Source organism: Lithobates pipiens, unplaced genomic scaffold (genome assembly GCF_037356315.1).
Source record: "Lithobates pipiens isolate NorthernLeopardFrog02 unplaced genomic scaffold, aLitPip1_a1.2 Scaffold_27, whole genome shotgun sequence".
NCBI classification, from domain to species: domain Eukaryota; kingdom Metazoa; phylum Chordata; class Amphibia; order Anura; family Ranidae; genus Lithobates; species Lithobates pipiens.
Window position 1 is genome coordinate 152,092,191 of NW_027507788.1, and position 21,132 is coordinate 152,113,322.

The following is a 21,132-nucleotide window of genomic DNA, read 5'->3' on the forward strand; positions in this document are numbered from 1 at the left end:
ATGCATGACGTCAAAACATGTGTTTCTTCAGATTACAGGCCGCGCGCGCACAGTGTGACGATATCCCGCTGGCAGACACATGTAGCGTTAGATGACATACAGCACAAGCTGAGTGTTTACAGACGAAAAGTCTCACTTGCTGAACACAGGTGCAGATCTTCCGTGAAGCAAGTATCGCATTATACCCCGTCGTCTCTCCAAGTATGAGGTTTTCTGCTTTGCACAGGAATAATGAACTAATGTTCCTTGGGACTGAAGAAAAATGTGACCACTGAAATGTAAACTCTGGAGGAATGTAATGACGTATGCCTTCATACATGTGTTATTCAGCAAAGTGCCACAAGGCAGTGCTTCTCAAGGTATGAGATGGGCACCACTGGTGGTACACACATGACTGTGGGGAGTACTCAACAGGGTTCAAGATTTCAATCCCAACTCCCACAAAACCTTTTATAATATTGGGAAAAGTAAATATTTCTGTGGAGATTTTACCCCATTTCCTGTCCCTGTGATAGAAGACAAGAAAAAAAAAGTGGTTATCACAGAAAGTAGCGGGCAGTGAGAATAAGCTGACAGAGGTCTACCCCTTCACTATTTTCCTAAGAAAGAATATTTTGGGTATTTTTGTAAACTGTACCCACATAAAGGATTTCTTATGATCTCTTGTTAATAAAGAAAATTAAGGGACACATCTAAAAAAAAAGAATGCAGAATACAATAAAGATTTATAAGAGAAGCAATAGGTGACAGTCTGAATATGTCTATTTCATCATAATTCTTCTGAAAGAAAAAAAGCCAATACAATCTAACTCCTGGTTTAGAGTCTCAATGTACTGGTGAAAAATTGGACTGGAGTGATGCCAGGCACCCCTGTTACATAGCTACATTGTTAATCTGGTCGAAAAAAAAAAAAAAAAAAAGACACAGGTCCATCCAGTTCAACCAACATTGAAAACAAACACAAATAGAAAACCTCCATATATACTATACAATCCTATAATGCAGAGGAAGGCAAAAAAATAAAAAAAACAATAAAACATGATCCAGTTTGCTCCAATGGGGGAAAGAAATTCCTTCTCAATCCCCCAACAGGCAATCGGTATTCCCTGGTATTATCGTTACCTATTAATATTAGTATCCATTTATACTGTGTGCATTTAGGAAAAAATCCAGGCCTTTTTTTTTAAAACAATCTACTGAGCTGGCCAGAACAAGCTCTTGAGGCAGTCTATTCCACATTTTCTCAGCTCTTACTGTGAAGAAGCCTTTCCGTATTTGCGGGGCTGTCTTTAATATTGATTGGACCCTGGGAAAAAAAATTCCCCCCCCCCCCCAATGCAATTTCGCTTTCCACCTGCTCTGAGTCTACCAGAAATAGCAGCTAGGCTCAAAATCAGTTTACTGAATCAGATCAGACAGTGATTGCGATGGGTTGCCAGAGGTTACAGCATATCATTACCACTCACTGACTGGCTGCTACAGGTTACAGCACACATTATGGCTCACTTATTATTTGCTAGAAGTTACAGCACATGACTTCTGCTTGTTGATTGGTTGCTAGAGATTACTGTATATCAATACTGCTCAATGATTGGTTGCTAGAGGTTACTGGACATCTTTACTACTCACCAATTGGTTGCTAGCGTTTATTGCACATTATTACTGATTACTAATTGGTTGCTAGAGGTTACCTCATATCCTTACCACTCAATGATTGGTTGCAAGAGGTTAGTGCACATTATTACTGCTCACCGATTGGTTGCTAAAGGTTACAGCACATCATCTCCTCAGTGCCTACACACCAAGGACTGTGTAGGTGAGGGGACCCATAAATAGACAGAAAACTCCAATGTAATGGGGATTCACATTGACCACTAATGTAATGGGGATTTACACTGACCACTAATGTAATAGCAGCATTCACAGGAACCACTAATGTAAGGAGGGATTTACACTAACCCCCAATGTAAGGGGGACCTTCACACTGGCCACTAGTGTGAATGAAAGGATTGTACACCAAGCCCCAATGTAATGAGAAGATTTACACTGACCACTAATGTAACTGAAAGATTTAGCCTGCGATCACATTTGTGAGTGTCGGGAACGCATGCAAAATCGCTTTCCCTTTAGTAGATACACAGCAGTGCCATTAATTGTTAATAACACCCTCACGCATCTGCTGAGATGTTCGTATTCACATGCACCACAATTCACGGTGCTGTGGCACCATGTTATTTTGAAAAAAGGGTTAGGCTTAATGATCCCAGTTGTAGGCCAGACTTTCCAGCATGACCCTTTACCTCCTCAATGGGCAGCATTCAGTAGAAGTGATCATGGATATGACCTCAGGGAGGCATGATATACATATGAATGTCACTTCTCTTTACATATCAATGCAGCCGATCCCTGACAATTTACACATTAATGCCGCTGCTATTTACATATGAATGCAGGTGATTTAAATGTAAACACAGGGTCTGCAAGTGAGTCATCTGCACATGACAATAGGCAGAGCTTAGTAAGAGAACTTCACACTGAGATATCGGGACACAGCATGGGACTAAAACTCCAAGGGACAAGGGAATTTGAACTGGGATAGTTGGCAAGTATGAGGCAGCTGCTTTGGGCCCCACAACAATATTGGGACCCAGGGCAGATGCCCCTTTTGCCCTGCCTTAAAGACGACCCTATAAATAACCTGTGCTGGATTCACTGGTTATTGAAAGCAGCACCAGTGAGCTAAGGGACGAGAATGGTAGGAGAAAGGAAAGTATAAAAAGACTTCAGACACACACACACAGTTTCTCACAAAAGTGAGTACACCCTTCACATTTTTGTTAAATTGTATAATATCTTTTCATTTGACATCACTGAAGAAATTACACTTTGCTACAATGTAAAGCAGTATGTGTACAGCTTGTATAACTGTAAAATTTGCTGCCCCCTCAAAATAACTCAAACACACAGCCATTAATGTCTAAACCACTGGCAACAAAAGTGAGTACACTCCTAAGTGAAAATGTCCAAATTGGGCCCAAAGTGTCAATATTTTGCGTGGCCACCATTATTTTCCAGCACTGCCTTAACCCTCTTGGGCATGGAGTTCATCAGAGCTTCACAGGTTGCCACTGGAGTTCTCTTCCACTAATCCATGACGACATCACGGAGCTGGTGCATGTTAGAGACCTTGCGCTCTTCAACATTTCCTTTTGAGGATGCCCCACAGATGTTCAATAGGGTTTAGGTCTGCAGACATGCTTGGCAGTCCATCACCTTTATCCTCAGCTTCTTTAGCAAGGTAGTGGTTGTCTTAGAGATGTGTTTGGGGTCATTATCATGTTGGAATACTGCCCTGCAGCACAGTCTCCAAAGGGAGGGGATCATGCTTTGCTTCAGTATGTCACAGTACATGTTGGCATTCATGGTTCCCTCAATGAACTGTAGCTCCCCAGTGCCGGCAACACTCATGCAGCCCCAGACCATGACACTCCCACCACCATTCTCGACTGAAGGCAAGACACACTTATCTTTGTACTCCTCACCTGGCTGCCACCACACATGCTTGACGCCAACTGAACCAAATACGTTTATCTTGGTCTCATGAGATCACAGGACACGATTCCAGTAATCCATGCCCTTAGTCTGCTTGTATTCAGCAAACTTTTTGTGGACTTTCTTGTGCAACATCTTTAGAAGAGGCTTACTTCTGGGACGACAGCCATGCAGACCAATTTTATGCAGGGTGCAGCGTATGGTCTAAGCACTGACAGGCTGACCCCCCACCCCTTCAACCTCTGCAGCAATGCTGGCAGCACTCATATGTCCAATTTCCAAAGACAACCTCTGGATATGATGCTGAGCATGTGCACTCAACTTCTTTGGTGGACCATGGTGAGGCTTGTTCTGAGTGGAACCTGTCCTGTTAAACCACTGTATGGTCTTGTCCACCATGCTGCAGCTCAGTTTCAGGGTCTTGGTAATCTTCTTATAGCCTAGGCCATCTTTATGTAGAGCAACAATTCTTTTTTTCAGATCTCTAGAGAGTTCTTTGCCATGAGGTGCCATGTTGAACTTCCAGTGACCAGTATGAGTGACAGCGATAACAGCAAATTGAACACACCTGCTCCCCATTCACACCTGAGACATTGTAACACTAACAAGTCACATGACACTGGGGCAGAAAAATGGCTAATTGGGCCCAATTTGGACATTTTCACTTAGGGGTGTACTCACTTTTGTTGCCCGTGGTTTAGACATTAATGGCTGTGTGTTGAGTTATTTTGAAGGGACAGCAAATGTACACTGTTATACAAGCTGTACACTCACTACTTTACATTGTAGTAAAGTGCCATTTCTTCAGTGTTGTCACATGAAAGGATATAATAATTTTTTTATAAAAATGTGAGGGGTGTACTCACTTTTGTGAGATACTATATACATATATGGCACAGGGTTCACACGCATGCAGAGTATGGGGCTCCCTACTACAAATTCTGAATAGATAAAGGTAATTTCTCAACTTTCTCTGATATTCCTGGATTGGGTTCTGGAGTTTGGAGATTTCAAAGAGTTTTGGGGGGAAAAAAATCTCCAACCTAGAGTACAGGTCTTCCAGAAGATTGGCCAGCTGTGAGTGCATGTGTGAACAGCCCATATAATAGTTTAGGGCTCCTGTTAGGAGAAAAGAAAAGAGACAGCACTCCATGATGGAGGAGAGATTCCTTTTTCATAGGTCGGAGAGAGTCGAGAAGGCTAAGCAAGTCTAGGAGACTAAGAAAGCTGGACAACTAGGCAAGTCCAGGGAACTCTGGGAATTTCAAGGTCTCAGAGGAGAGGAAGAGCCCAGGGTGGTGGAAGATCCCCTATTGAGAGCGCTCAGGGAGTGGGACTGTACAGCAGGGTGCTTCAACTGAAGCGGCTGAAAGAGCCGAGAGAACAGAGAGAGGGACCAACCAAAATCCAAGATTAAGGCCTAACCAGCAGCGCTGCTGAAGAGAGAGCCAGGTGGCTCAGTATTTTTGTTACATGTTTTAATGGTGAAAATCTACTGTGTTGGCAACTATTTCTATTGAACTTTAATTTTGTGAGTTGGCAAGCCTTGAAACCACAGTTTGGACTGACGTGGACTTACTAAAAATGCTTTTACCACCGAGCTAATCATCACCCCAAACATCACAATATATATAATTTTTTTTGTGATAACTGACTGAGATGGCAGTGGAGAGCTTTGGAGTTTTGCCAGAGTTGATCTTTAAAAAAGTTCAAAAACAGAGTATAAGTATCAGTACCTAAGGAGGCTTCAGCAGCTCATTCATAAACCTCTTTGATTAATAGTCTTAGTAGCAGTAGGACCATTATGATTAAAAGAAAACAAATACTCACTGGTAACTCATCTGTCCTTCTCCATACTTTTTGTTGTTGTGGAAAGCTCCAGAGAATGTTTGTCCATCTTTGTCCATAAATAAACCATGCCCTAAACCAAAAATAAAGCAACTAGTCAAAGAAAGAGGAGATAAATTCTTTACGGTTAAGTAGATATATTGTGAATTGTAAATTTTAGACATGTGCACTGGCAAAAAATGTGCTAGTTTTCAGGGGTTTTTTGGGGGGTGGGGGGTTTCCTTTTTCGTTCCTTCGTAATAATCATAATTCCTAAATTCAAAAAAAAAATCATGAATTCAAAAAAATGGAAGTTCAAAAAAAATGTGAAATTTGGAAAAAAAACGTAAAATCCAAAAATAAAAAAAAATCGTAAATTCAAAAAATAAAAATCGTAAATTCGAAAAGAATCGTAAATTCGAAAAAAAAATCTGAAATTGGAAAACAAACAAATCGTAAAAGCGAAAAAAAAAATTCTGACATTCAAAATCCCAAAACTGCTAAAATAACAAATAACTAATAATAACTTAACTATTACTATTAAATTATAGGTATTGAAATCTCCTTTCAAATTTGGCCATTAGTGAATGCAAAAAATACAAATTTATCCGAAGTTAAAAATTATCCAAAATAACGAATGCCGCCTCTAAACAAATGGAACAGAACAAATTAATAATAATAAAACGTTTTTATTATTATCATTATAATTTACTATTATGAATTGATTACATTCCATTTGTTTAGAGGCGGCATTGGTTATTTCAGATAATTCGGAACGTTCGGGTAAATTCGTATTCAGCCAAATTTGAAAGGAAATTCCAATACCTATAATTTAATGGCTAGTAATAGTTACGTTATTATTAGTTATTTCAGATTTTCTCATTTTCGGGGGTTTCAATTTTCCGATTTCTTTTCATTTCAGATTTTTTTATGAATTTCTCTTTTCTTTTTAGAATTATGATTTCTTTAGAATTCCTGAATTTCAGATTTTTTTAGAATTCCTGTTTCTTTTCAAATTTATGAATCTTTTCAAATTTACACATTTTTGAACATTCGGAAAAGCTTGTTAAACGGGTTATCGTTAATTCAGCAAGTAAATGCCAAGCCCTCATCCTTGCAACTTTGCTACTTTTTTCTGAATTCATTTATTGAAACAACTCCTTTTTATTTCCTACCAATTTATACAATATTTGTTAAATCCATAACTCCATTTTATATCAGAGCCAGGATGTACACCTTAACTCTTAGCCCTTGTACACGCGGTCGGGGAATCCGTCGGAATGTGTCCTATCGGACCGTGTCGTCGGATAATCTGACTGTGTGTGGTATGCATCGGACTGATTCCGTCGGACCCAATTTTCCAACATGTTGGAAATATTTCCCGACCAACTGGGCCGATCGGACGTAATCCGATCATGTGTAGAGAATTTTGATCGGACCAAGTGCCACGCATGCTCAGATCAAATTCCTACATCAAAGCTATTGGCTACTAGCCTGAATGTAGTCCCATCATAACGAAATTACATCATCACGTTCTGAAAGATCGGATTTTTCGCCAACTTTGTCCGACCGTGTGTATGCAACAGTTTCGGACAAGATCCAACGGACAAAATTCGACGGGCAAAATCCGACGGATTTGGTTGTGGAAATCTCAGACCGTGTGTACAGGAATCCCTCTCATATCAAAAGAAACCTCAGCTGTTCCTATTTTTGTATGATACTTTAAATTGTAGCGAAATCTGATGTGTGTGGATTTATCCAAATGCGGTCCGTTTGTGGAAGTGTTCAGATCATGCACAATGCATGCTGGGGAATAAGTATTTATTATATGGCAGGTTGCCAATTCTTAGATGTGATGACTGTTTTGCTTTCTTTTTAGCTTTCTTTCCTTTATTTTCTCCTGTTGATTCTGCTTGTAGGTCTGTTGTTTTTCAACAGCACAAGCTATCCTGCAAATGTAACACTTAGAGGGTTGAGACAAACCATTTAACACTGACAGGCATGCTTACAATGATCAGCTTTTATTAATGTAAAATCTTTATCTCAAAAGAATAAAACTGTAGCTGTAACTGCTTAAAGCGTATTAGCTAGAGTGCAGCTTCAATTCGTTAGTGTATCTAAATTTGCTAGAACTTCTAACACTATTCTCCTCCCAGACTGACAATCCTGCTGTCCAAGGCCGTCTCTGTTGCTCTTTCATCCAGAGTGTAGGCACCCTAATACAGAAGGTGTGTTACTGGCCAGATCACAAGGTGAAAACAGAGGGGAAAACCCCCAAAATAGGAAACTAATGCAGCCAGCAAAGCATTGGGAGCACATAGAAAATTTGCACAAAACTCACCTTCTCTTATTCCAAAAACAAACTCTCCTTCATAGTGCCCACCGTCTTTGTATTGCATGACGCCATGTCCGTGAAGTTCTCCCTCTTGGAATTCACCAGAATATTTGTTTCCTGTGGAAAAAAGCAGATTGTTTTAGTAAACATAAAATACAAACACTCTGGGTGGTTTATATGAAAATATTTGACAAAAAAAAAACAAAAAAAAACTCAAGATTTTATATAAATTGAGAGCACAGGCATCTGAAACTCCCAGCATGAGTGCCCAAGCAAGCATGTGATACCTTATAGTCAATGCAGATCACTAGACTGTTAATTAAATAGCCCGGCCTGCCCACGGCCCACCCACCTCCTTTATATCAGTGATGTCACTGTAAGCTACACTATATTGCCAAAAGTATTGTGACACCTGCTTTTACACCCACATGAACTTTAATGGTATCCCAGTCTTAGTCCGTAGGGTTCAAAATTGAGTTGGCCCACCCTTTGCAGCTTTAACATCTTCAACTCTTCTAGAAAGGCTGTCCACAAGGTTTAGGAGTGTGTCTATGGGAATGTGAAACTAGCACATTATGTGAAACTTCCTAAGCTGTTCCAGCGCCATGATGTTAGAGATGTACCCGCTTCCATTTTCACCCGTCTTGCTTCCGACTCCAGCTCTGTGACTGGCTGACGCTACTATGACGTCATGCACGCGGGAGCCACCGTTTACAGCACAGGGCTCAGAAGGAAACGGCACCTGTGGCTGTTCCTTCAGAGATCATGCGCCAGTGATGTCACTGCATGTAATGTAAATATCTTCTAAATGGTACACGTTTTGGAGATATTTACACTACCTATAGGTAAGCCTTATTATAGGTACATTTCAGCAGAGGAAGTTTACTTGATGGGAACTCTAATGCCGCGTACACACAACCATTTTTTCCATCAGAACAAACTGACGGTTTTTCCAACGGAGTGCCAACGGTGTTCCACTGAAACGGACTTGCCTACACACGATCACACCAAAGTCCAATCGTTTAGAATGCGGTGACGTACAACGGGACAAGAAAAAGGAAGTTCAATAGCCAGTAGCCAATACCTGCCCTTGCATCATTTTTGGTCCATCGGAACAGCATACAGATGAACGGTTTTCCAGATAGGAATTGATTCAGTTGGAAAGATTTAAAACGTTCTATTTCTAGGTCCGTCAGAATTTTCTAAAAAAAAAAGTCTGATGAAGCCCACACATGATTGGAATATCTGATGAAATTATTCAGTCGGACTTTTTCTGCCGGAAAGTCCAACCGCGTGTACACAGCATTAAGCCGTGAACATACCAAGGCATTTTTGACAATTTCATGCTCCCAAATTTGTGGGAACAGTTTGGGGATGGCCCCTTCCTGTGCAATATGACTGCGCACCAGTGCACAAAGCAAGGTCCATATAGACATGGATGAGCGAGTTTGGCGTGGAAGAACTTGAATGGCCTGCACAGAGTCCTGACCTCAACCTGATAGAACACCTTTGGGATTATTTTGAGCCGTGTGCAGTTCTTCTCACCTGTCTCTCTCACCTTACAGTAGGATTGGGCAGCAGCGGGAGCCATTGTCAGTCAAATCCTGTGAGCAAAGAGCTGGGAGCAGGGCTAAGCTGCACTGTGTGCTTCTATGGATGTGCACAGCCCAGGTTATGAATGAGTCCATATGTCTGCGCCCATTACCCTCATAGCAATCAGCTTGCTATGGGGGCAGACACAGGGGAAGAGGAGCCGAGAGGGCTGGCGGGTAACTCCAGAAGAGGAGATTGGGGCCGCAATACCATTGCATTGCCTTCAGAGACTCTTTAAGACCCCTTTCACACGGGCGATCTGCTCAGGTCTGCCTGTCAGTTTTTCAGGCTGACCTGATGGGAAATTCCATGCATTCCAATGGACAGGCGTGTGTAAATGGATTTGGGTCTGTTTATACCCGCCTATCTTCGGGTCTACACGGGTCCACCAAAAAAAATAAAACGTAAGGGGAGTCCGTTTACTCTCATCTGCCCGTAGAGCAGTGCAGACACCGACGTGTCATCCACCCACTCCGCTTGATCAGCAGGGGATCTGTGAGCTGATCGTCTGCTGATTGGAACAGAAACCACCCTATGTGAAAGGGGCCTGAAGCCTCATATCCACAGTACAATTGTTGGCAGGGGATTGTCTGTTGACATACTGTTGTTCTAAAATGTTAGTACGCTCCTTTTGACAATTGTTGTCCAACTTTCTGCCAACAAATGTTGGATGACAGGCTAATACATTTTTGTCGGAAAACGGTTTGGCGTCATATTTTCGTATGGTCAGAACACAAATCTGTCACACAAAAGTCCAAAGTACAAACACGCATGCTCGAAATCAATGCTCACCAAACACAAAATTAGCAGAAGGGGCCCAAAGGGTGGCACTCAAGAGCTGAAATTCCTCGTAGTACATAACTACGTTTATGTTTGTGGCACGACAATTGTGTGCGGTTAGTATGCAAGACTGGCACACGCCCCTTTTGACAAAAATCAGACGCTCGGTTGGCCAACAATCTGATCGTGTGTACGAGGCTTAAGGATAACAAGGGATTAGTCAAAAGTTAAAATTATTAAAATAAACAAAGTTGTTTTAAAATTTTAGCTTTTAACTTTTGTGTCAGCAAAACCTGCTTAAAGTGGAAGTAAACACCCCTATCGTTTTCAGCCAAGGAAGCTGCCATCTTTGCCTCTGTATAATCTACACCTGCCATGATGCTGCACATGTGATCAGTTTAAACACCAGCCATTGGATGGCTTGACAGTTTGGTTGAGAGCATAACCAATGGTAATGGTACATTTCTGGCACGTGCTGGAAAGGAAACTGTTTTATGGATGGGTTTACTTCTGCTTTAAAAAACAAAAAAAGATACAATGTAATTAGCTGTTCCTGACATCACAGCAGCTAATGTGTTTATATTTGGAAAAGCAAGGATATTGAAAGACCTGTTCCTGCCATCACTGATTAGTCTTCTTCATAGATTGGGGCATTGACTGTCATACTAACAGAAGGTACTGACATTTGCCAGCATGAGTGGGGAAGGACCCTCAACTAGATATATACAGTATCTCACAAAAGTGAGTACACCCCTCAAATTTTTGTAAATATTTTATTATCTTTTCATGTGACAACACTGAAGAAATTACACTTTGGGGGTGGTTTACAAAAGCCGTGGGCCATTAGTAGAGGCGCACAGCGAGGCGCAATGCTTTTCCATATTTATGAAATGGTGCGCCGGTAACAGAGCGCGTATCCCCCATTTACTATAGCAATCGCGGTGCACGGGAGAATGCAATCTGTGTGCCACTATGGACATGGCGCACGGCATCTCCAAATCAATATTGACAGAAGATGGAGGTGCCAATATTATGGGGTGATGTAAGGAAGTTTAGTAACAAATGCCCAAGTAACAAATATGCCCAAAATAGAATGAGAAAGTAACTTTTTCAGAGAAAGCCTGCTGTGACCGCAAGTACGTTTAGAACTGCGTGAGATCAATGTAAGCAGTGTGCATGCGTAGGCGGCGCTTGCATTTGTTCACTGCGTGGCCAAAATCTTAGTAAATGTTAAGCAACGTACATGCAATTATGTAGGTTGAACGGCTCACCTCTAAACTTGACAATTTTTTTTTTTTTTACGCTGGTTTACCTTCATTTTTTTTTTTAAGGAGATTTGCACACGGCTTAGTGTGTTAGCATGTTATGTTGCCAACATGTGACATGCACCTTGTTAAAATTATGTAAAGTGACTCTCGCTCCTCTAGCTCCTCCTAAAAGGGCATTTAACCTTCCTCCTCTAATGCATATGATTTCCTTGGGCTAGCTTTTGATTCTAAAGGGGAACTCCACACTCCATTCTCCAATGCTCTTGTCTCCTCCTCTAACCCCTTGGATTTCCATGGGCTAGCTTTTGCTTTTAAAGGGGAACTCCACATTCCACGCCATTCTCCAAAGGCTAGGAGCTGCCTTTACCAATTCAAACCACATACTTTTCCAGAGCATACAACAGGACCAGCTAGGAAAGGGGTGATAAAAGTGATCGCCCACCCCACTCCTGAACCCTACAAGGCCACATGCATTTAAATAGCTTTGGGGCATGTTTGGCTCAGCTCAATACCCACCACAAAGCACCTTGTACCCAACCTTGGAGAGGTGCAGACTAGAATACTGCAATCACTGAGCAGCAGATGATATCACATGTGATGTATTTCAGTTATCTTGCAAACTTGGCCTGTTAGTGGGTCCTGAGGACAGGAGTTGAGAAAAACTGCTCTAGCATATCTTGAAAAAAGATGGTTTCTCATGTGCTTTGTATAATGCCCAATAAATATCATTTGGAAAATACAAGTGGGTCATGGCACATCTACATTCCAAATTTGGCACGTAAGATGGTCATGCACTATGCAATCTGATTGGCCAATCTCCATCCAACTCAATATTTAGGTAAAATAGGTAATAGGAAGACGCACTTAAACAATTAATTCAGATTATAGGAAATCAATCAGGCTCTTGGATTAAAACTCATTTATTGAAGATCTAACTGATTGCAGTATATGGTCACCTTTAAAGATCAAGATCTGAAAATATACATTTATTGGGTTTAGAAAACACTTCAAAGTGCTCCGGTTTGCGCGTTCGGTTAATGACTTTTCCAGCGCACCAATTAATGTATGAACTGGCGCAGCGCATTCTTCTTAGTAAATCAGCCCCTTTGCTACAATGTAAAGTAGTGAGTGTACAACTTGTATAACAGTGTAAATTTGCTGTCCCCTCAAAATAACTCAACACACAGTCATTAATGTCTAAACCTGGAGACATGCTTGGCCAGCCCATCACCTTTACCCTCAGCTTGATTAGTAAGGCAGCCCTTAAGGTGTGTTTGTGGTCGTTATGTTGGAATAGTGCCCTGGGGCCCAGTCCCTGAAGGGAAGGGATCATGACCTTCTTTAGTATATCACAATACATGCGGCATTCATGGTTCCCTCAATGAACTGTAGCTCCCCCTGTGCCAGCAACACTCATTAAGTGCTGGTTCACACTAGTGCGATGCGACAAGGCACGGCAGTTCACAATACCATATGCGAACTGCTGGGGGGTGTCATTATATGTTAATGACAGCCCCATTTCAGCTCGCATATCGCACTGAGAACTGACAGATCACACATGAATCGGATCGCATATGAGTGAACACACATGCGATCCGATTCTGGTCCGAACAGAAAAAAGGGTCATGTGCCTGTTTGGACCGAATGCGGTGCGATATCAGCCATACTATCTGTATGGCTGACATCGCACCCGCACAGATATCGCATGTAATGTGAACAGCAGTAGCGCTGCAAATTACATGCAATGTCTGGCATCGCACTAGTTTGAACCGGCACTAAGCACCAGACCATGACAGTCCCGCCACAATGCCCGACTGTAGACACACTCGTCTTTGTACTCCTCACCTGGTTGCCACCACACAGGCCTGACACCATCTGAACCAAATAAGTTTATCTTGGTCTGATCAGAACACAGGACATGGTTCCAGTAATACATGTCCTTAGTCTGCTTGTCTTCAGCAAACTGTGTGCTTTCTTGTGCATCATCTTTAGAATTGACTTCCTTCTCGGACGACAGCCATACAGACCAATTTGATGCAGTGTGTGGTGTATGGTCTGAGCACTGACAGGCTAACCCTCCACCCCTTCAACTTCTGCAGCAATGCTGGCAGCACTCATACGTCTATTTCCCAAAGACAACCTCTGAATATGACACTGAGCACGTGCACTCAACCTCTTTGATCGACCATGGTGATAGCCTGCTCTGAGTGGAACCTGTGCTGTTAAACTGCTGTATGGTCTTGGCCACTGTGCTGCAGCTCAGTTTCAAGGTCTTGACAATCTTCTTATAGCCTAGACTTATATTGCACACAGGTGGACATCATTTCACTAATTATGTGACTTCTGAAGGTAATTGGCTGCACCAGAGCTTTTTATGGGCTTCATAACAAAGGGGGTGAATACATACGCACATGCCAATTATCAGTTTTTTATTTCTGAAAAATAGTTTTATGTATATATTTTTCTAATTTTACTTCACCAAGTTAGACTATTGTGTTCCGATCCAGCACATATAATTCAGATTAAAAAAACATTGAACTAAAGTCTGTAATGTAACAAATAGGTAAAAAGCCGGGGGGAATACTTTTGCAAGGCGCTGTACATATATGTGAACACACACGCACACAGAAAAATGTATTATTAGGGTAACATACCCTCTAAGAGCTGTATTTATCCTAAAGAACCTGAGAGTGCCCATAGTAAAGAAGAAGGATATTGATAACATCTTTCTTTTTTATTACCATAGGACTTTGGGTGAATCCATAAGTTATAATATATTAAAATAATATCTCTAAATACTGAAATTTCACATTCCCTGTTCAGAAGCTGATCTTTAGCATGTATAAAATACAGCTTCTCTCTATTCTCACCTTTATAAAGATAGTTTTACTGAACTGGTACAGTATATTCTTCCTTGTTGAGGATACTGTAAATTGTTTGAGTTCCCAGTGTAATCCATAGGAAATTAAACTCTAGATTATTTTGTCAAACAACACGGTTCTAAGATACAAGAATGCTATGACTAGGTGATGTCAAGCATAAACCATCGATCGCCATTTTTCAGATGTGATGCAATTGTGGTAAAATGCACCTTTAAAGAAAGTTGCATTCAGCTTGTCGCCCAAAAGGAGCAGGAGCTTCTTTTCGGAGACAAACGCACATGGGGCAACCCATTGAAGTGAACAGGCTGCCCTAAGCGGAATCACATGAGGATCGTCACATACAACATGCTATAACTACTTCCTTTTGCAATTATAGAATAAATCCATCTACAAGTAAAAGAATATTTCATTGCTATGTAGTTCCTGAAAATCTATGTCTCCCAGACATTCAGAGAAATTCGTAAAGGGCGTGGTAGACAGGTCAGGGTGCAGCCAGCACCAAAAGTGATCATTCTGAACACTCCTTCCGCATTGCATTACTGCCCTCCCTCTCCAGCCCCTGTGGCCATCACACTGACATGTGCATGGCTGTGGAGTATTGTACTGGGGGTGGGCAGAGCTTGATGGGGAACTGAGAGACTAGAGTCCCATCAGGTCCACTTTACTTTTGATTAACCGCGCATGGCAGTGGGTGGATCCATAGCCACCATTCAGTCCAAACTAGTCTTAGCGTTCCATGTAAAGATCTGCCAGCCCAACAGGTGCAGTGGCCATGAATTTAAATTGCTGGGTGGGCATAGCCTGATGGGGAATTCCAAAACTAGTTCCTTGTGAGGTCTGCCTTGCCTGTGCTGGACAGCAGATGGCAGTGGGCGGATGCCAAAGACTAGTGGCTATGGAATCTACCCACTGCCATCCACTGTCTCTCAGAGTTTCCCAATAGGTTCCTGTTAGTTAAGTGTGACCTGCATCATTGGTTGCTAGAACACATGCAGCCTTCGTCCTAGCAACCAATTAAGTAAATGTAAAACTCAAATATATAAATAAAGTAATGAACACCCAACACCCCATGTACACACGCTTTAAATTGGTCTCTCTCTATCGCCAGTTTTGTTTTTCTCTGCAATAACCATACTAACAAATTCTAAAAGCGGCCATAGTAAGAACTACCTGAATCTAGCACGTGTTGGTATTCGTACCGAAACTGGCACCCACCTTTATGAATTAGGTGCAGGCCATGTTAAAGGGCCATGCCACCAGAAAAGTGACATTACTGCTATTGAATTCTACTGATTGTGTTCTTAGTGAACACTCTTTGGGAAGCTCTATGATAATGTGTGCTGTGCCATGCTGCCATGTTGCAATAATGCATACAGATGTGGACTTCATAAGACATTACCTATGTTCACCTGTCTTTGTGAATGTGGAATGTATGTGGGGAGATGACAAGATCTTGTTTCATGATTAAGTGGTTGTAAGGGCGAAAATGTTTTTGCAATCTCTGCATTAAAAGTGTGGGAATAAAATGAAATAAACATGCATGCAATCAAATCATGTGATGGGGGGGGGGGAGCGGGGCCGAGCTGGGCTGTGTGTGTCTATACATGCAGACAGCCTAGCTCAGGATCAAGCCTGCGCGAGTGCCCCCATTGCAGTTGGCTTGCTATGGGGATGTTTGGGAGGAAGGAGGAGCCAAGAGCATCAGCAGGGGAACCCAGAAGAGGAGGTTTGCGGTTGCTCTGTGCAAAACCATTGCACAGAGCAGGTGAGTATAATATGTTTATTATTTTAGAAAATTTAACCTTTACAATCACTTTAAAATGTTTAAGAGATTCAGAGAAGGCTTCTATATACCATGTTGATCCATCACAGTATGTTCTTGGTTCGCGGAGGCATTACTCCCGTCTTTCTGAGATGAAAATGAGGGACACCTATAAGCAAACGTATATATTCATAGGGTGCAGCCCCTGCCACGCCCCCTTACAAGTAAAAACGAATACACAAACAATATTGTTTAAGTCCGCAAGTGCTTTTTTACCACTACTATTCCTTTATATTGGCCTTTGAAATGTACAAATGCAACCATTTAGAAATTGCATGAAGGGTTTGACGCTATAAAGCACTTTTTGATAAATAGTGCATTTTTAATACAGGTATATACATCAGACCAAAAGAAAGGGGCAAATGAGGAGGAAAGAGGGGCAGAGGTTCCATATGAAGGACAGCCCTCAAAAATCAGGGACAGTTGGGAGGTATGTGGAGGGAGTCTAGTGTAGACCTTGAGGAATCAAGACATTGCTTCTCCTTTTATTGCCCAGTCACAGTCTTTGGGTAGGAAAGAGACATGTAAAGCTGGGCATAAACGCCTCATATTTCCACCAATCAATGTTGAAGAAGCTGAAATTAGTCATGAGTGGCCCTGCAAGCACCACCAAGCTCGACAAAAGTCAAACAAAACTTTGAATGGGCTGGGTGGAAAATGATCAACCAGTCATTGCATCATGTCCGATGGAGTCATTGCTCATCAGCGCAATTCTAGTCAGGAAGCCATTGGTTCCACAGCTGCCTGAATACAATGGACATTCCTCTATCCACACTGTGTACACAGCTGGGTACACACTATAAGAAAACATTTTCGTATGAGGAACAATCGTTCGATTTTCATATAGTGTGTACACAACTTTTAACATCCGATTCAGACTTTCCAAATAAACATTTCTGAAGGGACAAACTCCAAAATGTTTCTTGTACGTGAACAAAACTAATGATTTCATTAAATGTGTACTGTTTTTGTACAAGAAAAAAATCAGATACGCAAGACTATGCATGATCAGAAACAATAAATAACAATAATCTACACTATAACATTTCTACGTCAAACAGAAAAAAGCCTTTGTTCGAGAATTTTCATACAATTAGTACCACCCTGTCCTGACTTGCTGTGAAACGTCGAGGAAAACTGGACAATCTTTTGCCTGATTTGATTATGTGTATACCTGGGTTTAGGCAGAAATTTGAGGCATATATGCTCAGCTAAAAGCTGGTCATACAACATTTGTAAAATTCTCATTAGTGGATTCAATGACGACAAATGTTATTCAAAAGCACTTCAAAAAATGTTTACTTCGATTTTGGAGAGAATGGTCTTTCCCAAATAAAAAACTAAAGCCTTCCATCCTGCTCTTTCCAATTTTCTCATCACTGTGGTCGAAAGCAAATGCCGATTTGATCGCATCAACGTTTAGAAAATCAACGGTTATGGCCAATGTTAAGCTTTGTACACACAATCGGATTTTCTGACGGGAAATGTGTGATGACAGGCTATTGGCGGAAAATCCGACCATGTGTATGCTTTCTGTGGACAAATGTTGGATTGCAGGTTTTAAAAATTTCCCGTGGACAAATGTCTGTTGTCGGATTTTCCTAGCGTGTGTACACAAGTCCATAGGACAAAAGTCCAAAGTACAAACACGCATGCTCGGAAGCAAGGGCGAGCCAGAAGCGGTCGGTCTTATAAACTAGCGTTCACAATGGAGAATTAACATTTGTGACGTGGCAAATTAGGAAATCTCGAAATGCAACTCACATTCTCTTCTTTAATTGGATAATAATGAAGCTGCTTTGCTGGTGATACTGATGGAGTTATATAAACAAATTTTCGAAGGCTTTTTTTTTTTCTAGTGATATCAAGAATATTATTACACTTTTTTTTTTTATTTGGGCAAGTTACCACAACACCATTATCCCGTAGTTTTTAAGATCAAAGATACAACTATGTTGGTGTCCCTTGTCAATTTTACATTTTTTTTTTTTTTTTAAACGTAACTGCCTCCTCCCAAACTGTCATTTGAAGTAAAACACATAGCCAAGTATTATTCTACACATTTTTTTTATTGTGCATTAAAAAAAGAAAACAAATAAAATTAGACATGCTATCTGCCAATAGAACTTAACCAAAAAGTGCATTCTGTGCATCCAAAAATATAGAAAATATACCAAATCAAATCATTGATCAACCAAAAAAAATTATGTCAAAGCAATAACTCCAAGTCCAATAATAAATAACACATTATCTCCGATTCCGCACATGTCTGGTTGACGAACGGCCATTCGTAAACTGAAAAGCACGAAATGAAAAAAGCACAAAATGAAAAGCACGAACTGAAAAGCCCGAACTGAAAAACACGAACTGAAAAGCACGAACTGAAAAGCCCGAACTGAAAAACACGAACTGAAAAGCACGAACTGAAAAGCACGAACTGAAAAGCACACGAACTGAAAAACACGAACTGAAAAACACGAACTGAAAAACACGAACTGAAAAACACGAACTGAAGAGCACGAACTGAAGAGCACGAAAAGAAAAGCGTGAATCAACACTCAAACTTCTACTAACACAAAATTAGCAGAAGGAGTCCAACGGGTAGCGCTAAAGAGCTGAAAAACCACGTAGTACGTAACGTTCGTAATTGTTGGCCAATAAGTGTGTGCCGTGTATGTAAGACAAGTTTGGGCCAACTCCCTTTGGAGTCCACGAAAGTCCACGGTTTTGTTGGCCAACAATCTGATCGTGTGTATGAGGCTTTAGTCTCATGGAACTGCAGTACAGCAAACTCAGGTCTCCTGCTTTACCAGCCAGGGGCTTTGCTGTCTAAAAGAGCCGTCTTGGTCTCAGGGATTGGCAGAAATACAAACCCTTTGACAGGTTAAACGGTTCTCATATGTCTATCTTTTCTATTGTATTGCCTGGAGTTGAGCTTTAAGGAAAGGTCCTATAAAACTGCATCTATTAAAGCATCAATCGCCTATTGTAATGAAAAATTGATGGTGCAATAGTGTTTGTTTTAGGTGATGGATTTTCAGATCACCTTCCTGGACCGTCAGAGGCTGCCAGATCATCAGGATTCAGTTAACGGCTCAGAACAATTAGATTTCCTTTCCAAAAAAACTCACCATCAAATTATTACTGAATATTATGCAACTGTCAGCAGCTAACAGATGAAAGCGTCTGAGCTGGATTCATGTGTTGTCAGGCAGCAGAAAAAAAATAGAAAAAGATAATTTATTCAGCTGTGGAGATAGTGCAGCATTGTTACTTAGAGGATGTGCATTAAGAATATCTTTTTCTGTTCTAGTTATCCTTTTCCTCCGTTCACAAAATAAAAAAAATAAAAAATAAAATAGTAAGTTGAATTTTTTCCAAGACTGGCTATAGAAAAAATATGGAAAAAAAATTCACCAATGCAATAAATGAGAGATATTACTAATGTATAACTTGGCAGATAGCAAGGACTGTCATAACTTGTCAAAAAATAATGATTTGGATTAGAGACCCCATCACCACATCCTACTCATGTCTAAGCATATGCAGGCAATCGGCATTAGATGTACTTACAGAAGTGTCGCCTGCTCCTGCACTCCTAAATAAAAACCTCAGTCCTGCAATTTAGGCAGAATATTGACACTTCCTGGAGCGTCGGTTCGTGAGTCTTATCGGCTGCCAGAGCCTCGTTTTCCCAGCCCCAAATATATTATAATGTTTTTGCTGGAAGCGCAAAAATCTCATAATATTGGTACTGAAAGCAGAACAATGCCATAAAGTGGCTTTCAGGGCTGGCTCACACTGGTCCCACATACGCTCTGACTTTAAGTGAGATGTCAAAATCAATGGTTCCCTTTGGTCCGACTTGTTTTGGTCATTCCAACTTTGAAAAAGTTTCTGTATGATTTCAGCACATTGATTTCAATGTAAGTCGCATCCAAGTCGTATCATCATCTTAACTGATCTGACTTATGGCAAGCAACTTGTGCTCTGAGGATCTTGAAGGGGAACTCCACACCAAAATAATAAAAAAGCCCCCCCCCCCCCTCCAGACCATACCAGTCCCTTTGGTCTGGTGTGGATTTTGAGGAGGAAAAAAAACAAAAAAATGCATGCCCCCCCTCCCCAAATCTATACCAGACCCCTATACGAGCATGCAGTCCTGCAGGTGAGGAAAGGGGGGTGCAAGCGAGCCCCCCCTCCTGCACCATACCCGACCATATGCCCGCAACATGGGGGCTCTACCCCCTCACCCCAAAGCACCTTGTTCGCATGTTGATGGGGCAAGGGCCTCTTTCCGACAACCCTGGGCAGTGGTTGTAGGGGTCTGCGAGCAGAGGAATCTGAATCTTACATAGTTAGTAAGGTTGAATAAAGACATCAGTCCATCCAGTTCAACCTGAGTGAGTGTCTACAATTGTCCATATCCCTATACATCCCACAATCCAAGGTGGATTCATATACTAGGGCCAATTTTTGGACAGAAGCCAATTAACCCACCAGCATGTCCTTTGGAACAATGCCTCCAGATGTCAGCCCCCCCTCTATGTGAATAAGTATGGAGTACCCCTACCCTACCCCTACTCATAGGGTACCCTACTCCTACCCTACTTCCCAACCACCCTATAGCAAATTTACTGCTACAGGGGGGCCGTTCTGTGCAGAATCATGTATATAGGCACGTGATTCTGCATTTACGCATAGGGGGTATGGATTTGTCACAGCATAAGCTGGTTAGAGAGTGCTGGCCAATGGATGACCTCTGGCACCTGCTTATCGTCAAGGAGAGACACAGGATGGAGCTCTACATTTGTAAACAATGCAGAGCTCTTTCCTGTCAGCAGGGATGTGGTCCTTAGTAAAAACAGCACACTATGTACACAAAAACATTGGTTATGCACACAGTTATCCCTTTGATTGCCCTAGATGTTTAACCCCTTCCAAGCCATTGGTACCAGTCATTGCAAGTTTATATACCATACTTGGTAGATGCTATAATTTTTGCTCAAACCAATCAATATACGCTTATTTGGATTTTTTTTCCCCAAACATGTAGAAGGATACATATTGGCA

General features: G+C 41.4%; 1 protein-coding gene across 2 annotated transcripts in view; it reads right to left on the reverse strand.

The window, feature by feature from the left end:
• The window catches only part of MORN1 (MORN repeat containing 1), a 536,457-nt gene that overhangs the window by 475,721 nt on the left and 39,604 nt on the right, over nt 1-21,132 (reverse strand). For both annotated transcript variants that reach the window (XM_077457667.1, XM_077457666.1), the window contains exons 4-5: nt 7,721-7,831; nt 5,383-5,473 (exon numbers count right to left, since the gene is read on the reverse strand). In XM_077457667.1, coding sequence (XP_077313793.1) covers nt 5,383-5,473; nt 7,721-7,831 — 202 coding nt within the window. The remainder of the gene's footprint in view (nt 1-5,382; nt 5,474-7,720; nt 7,832-21,132) is intronic.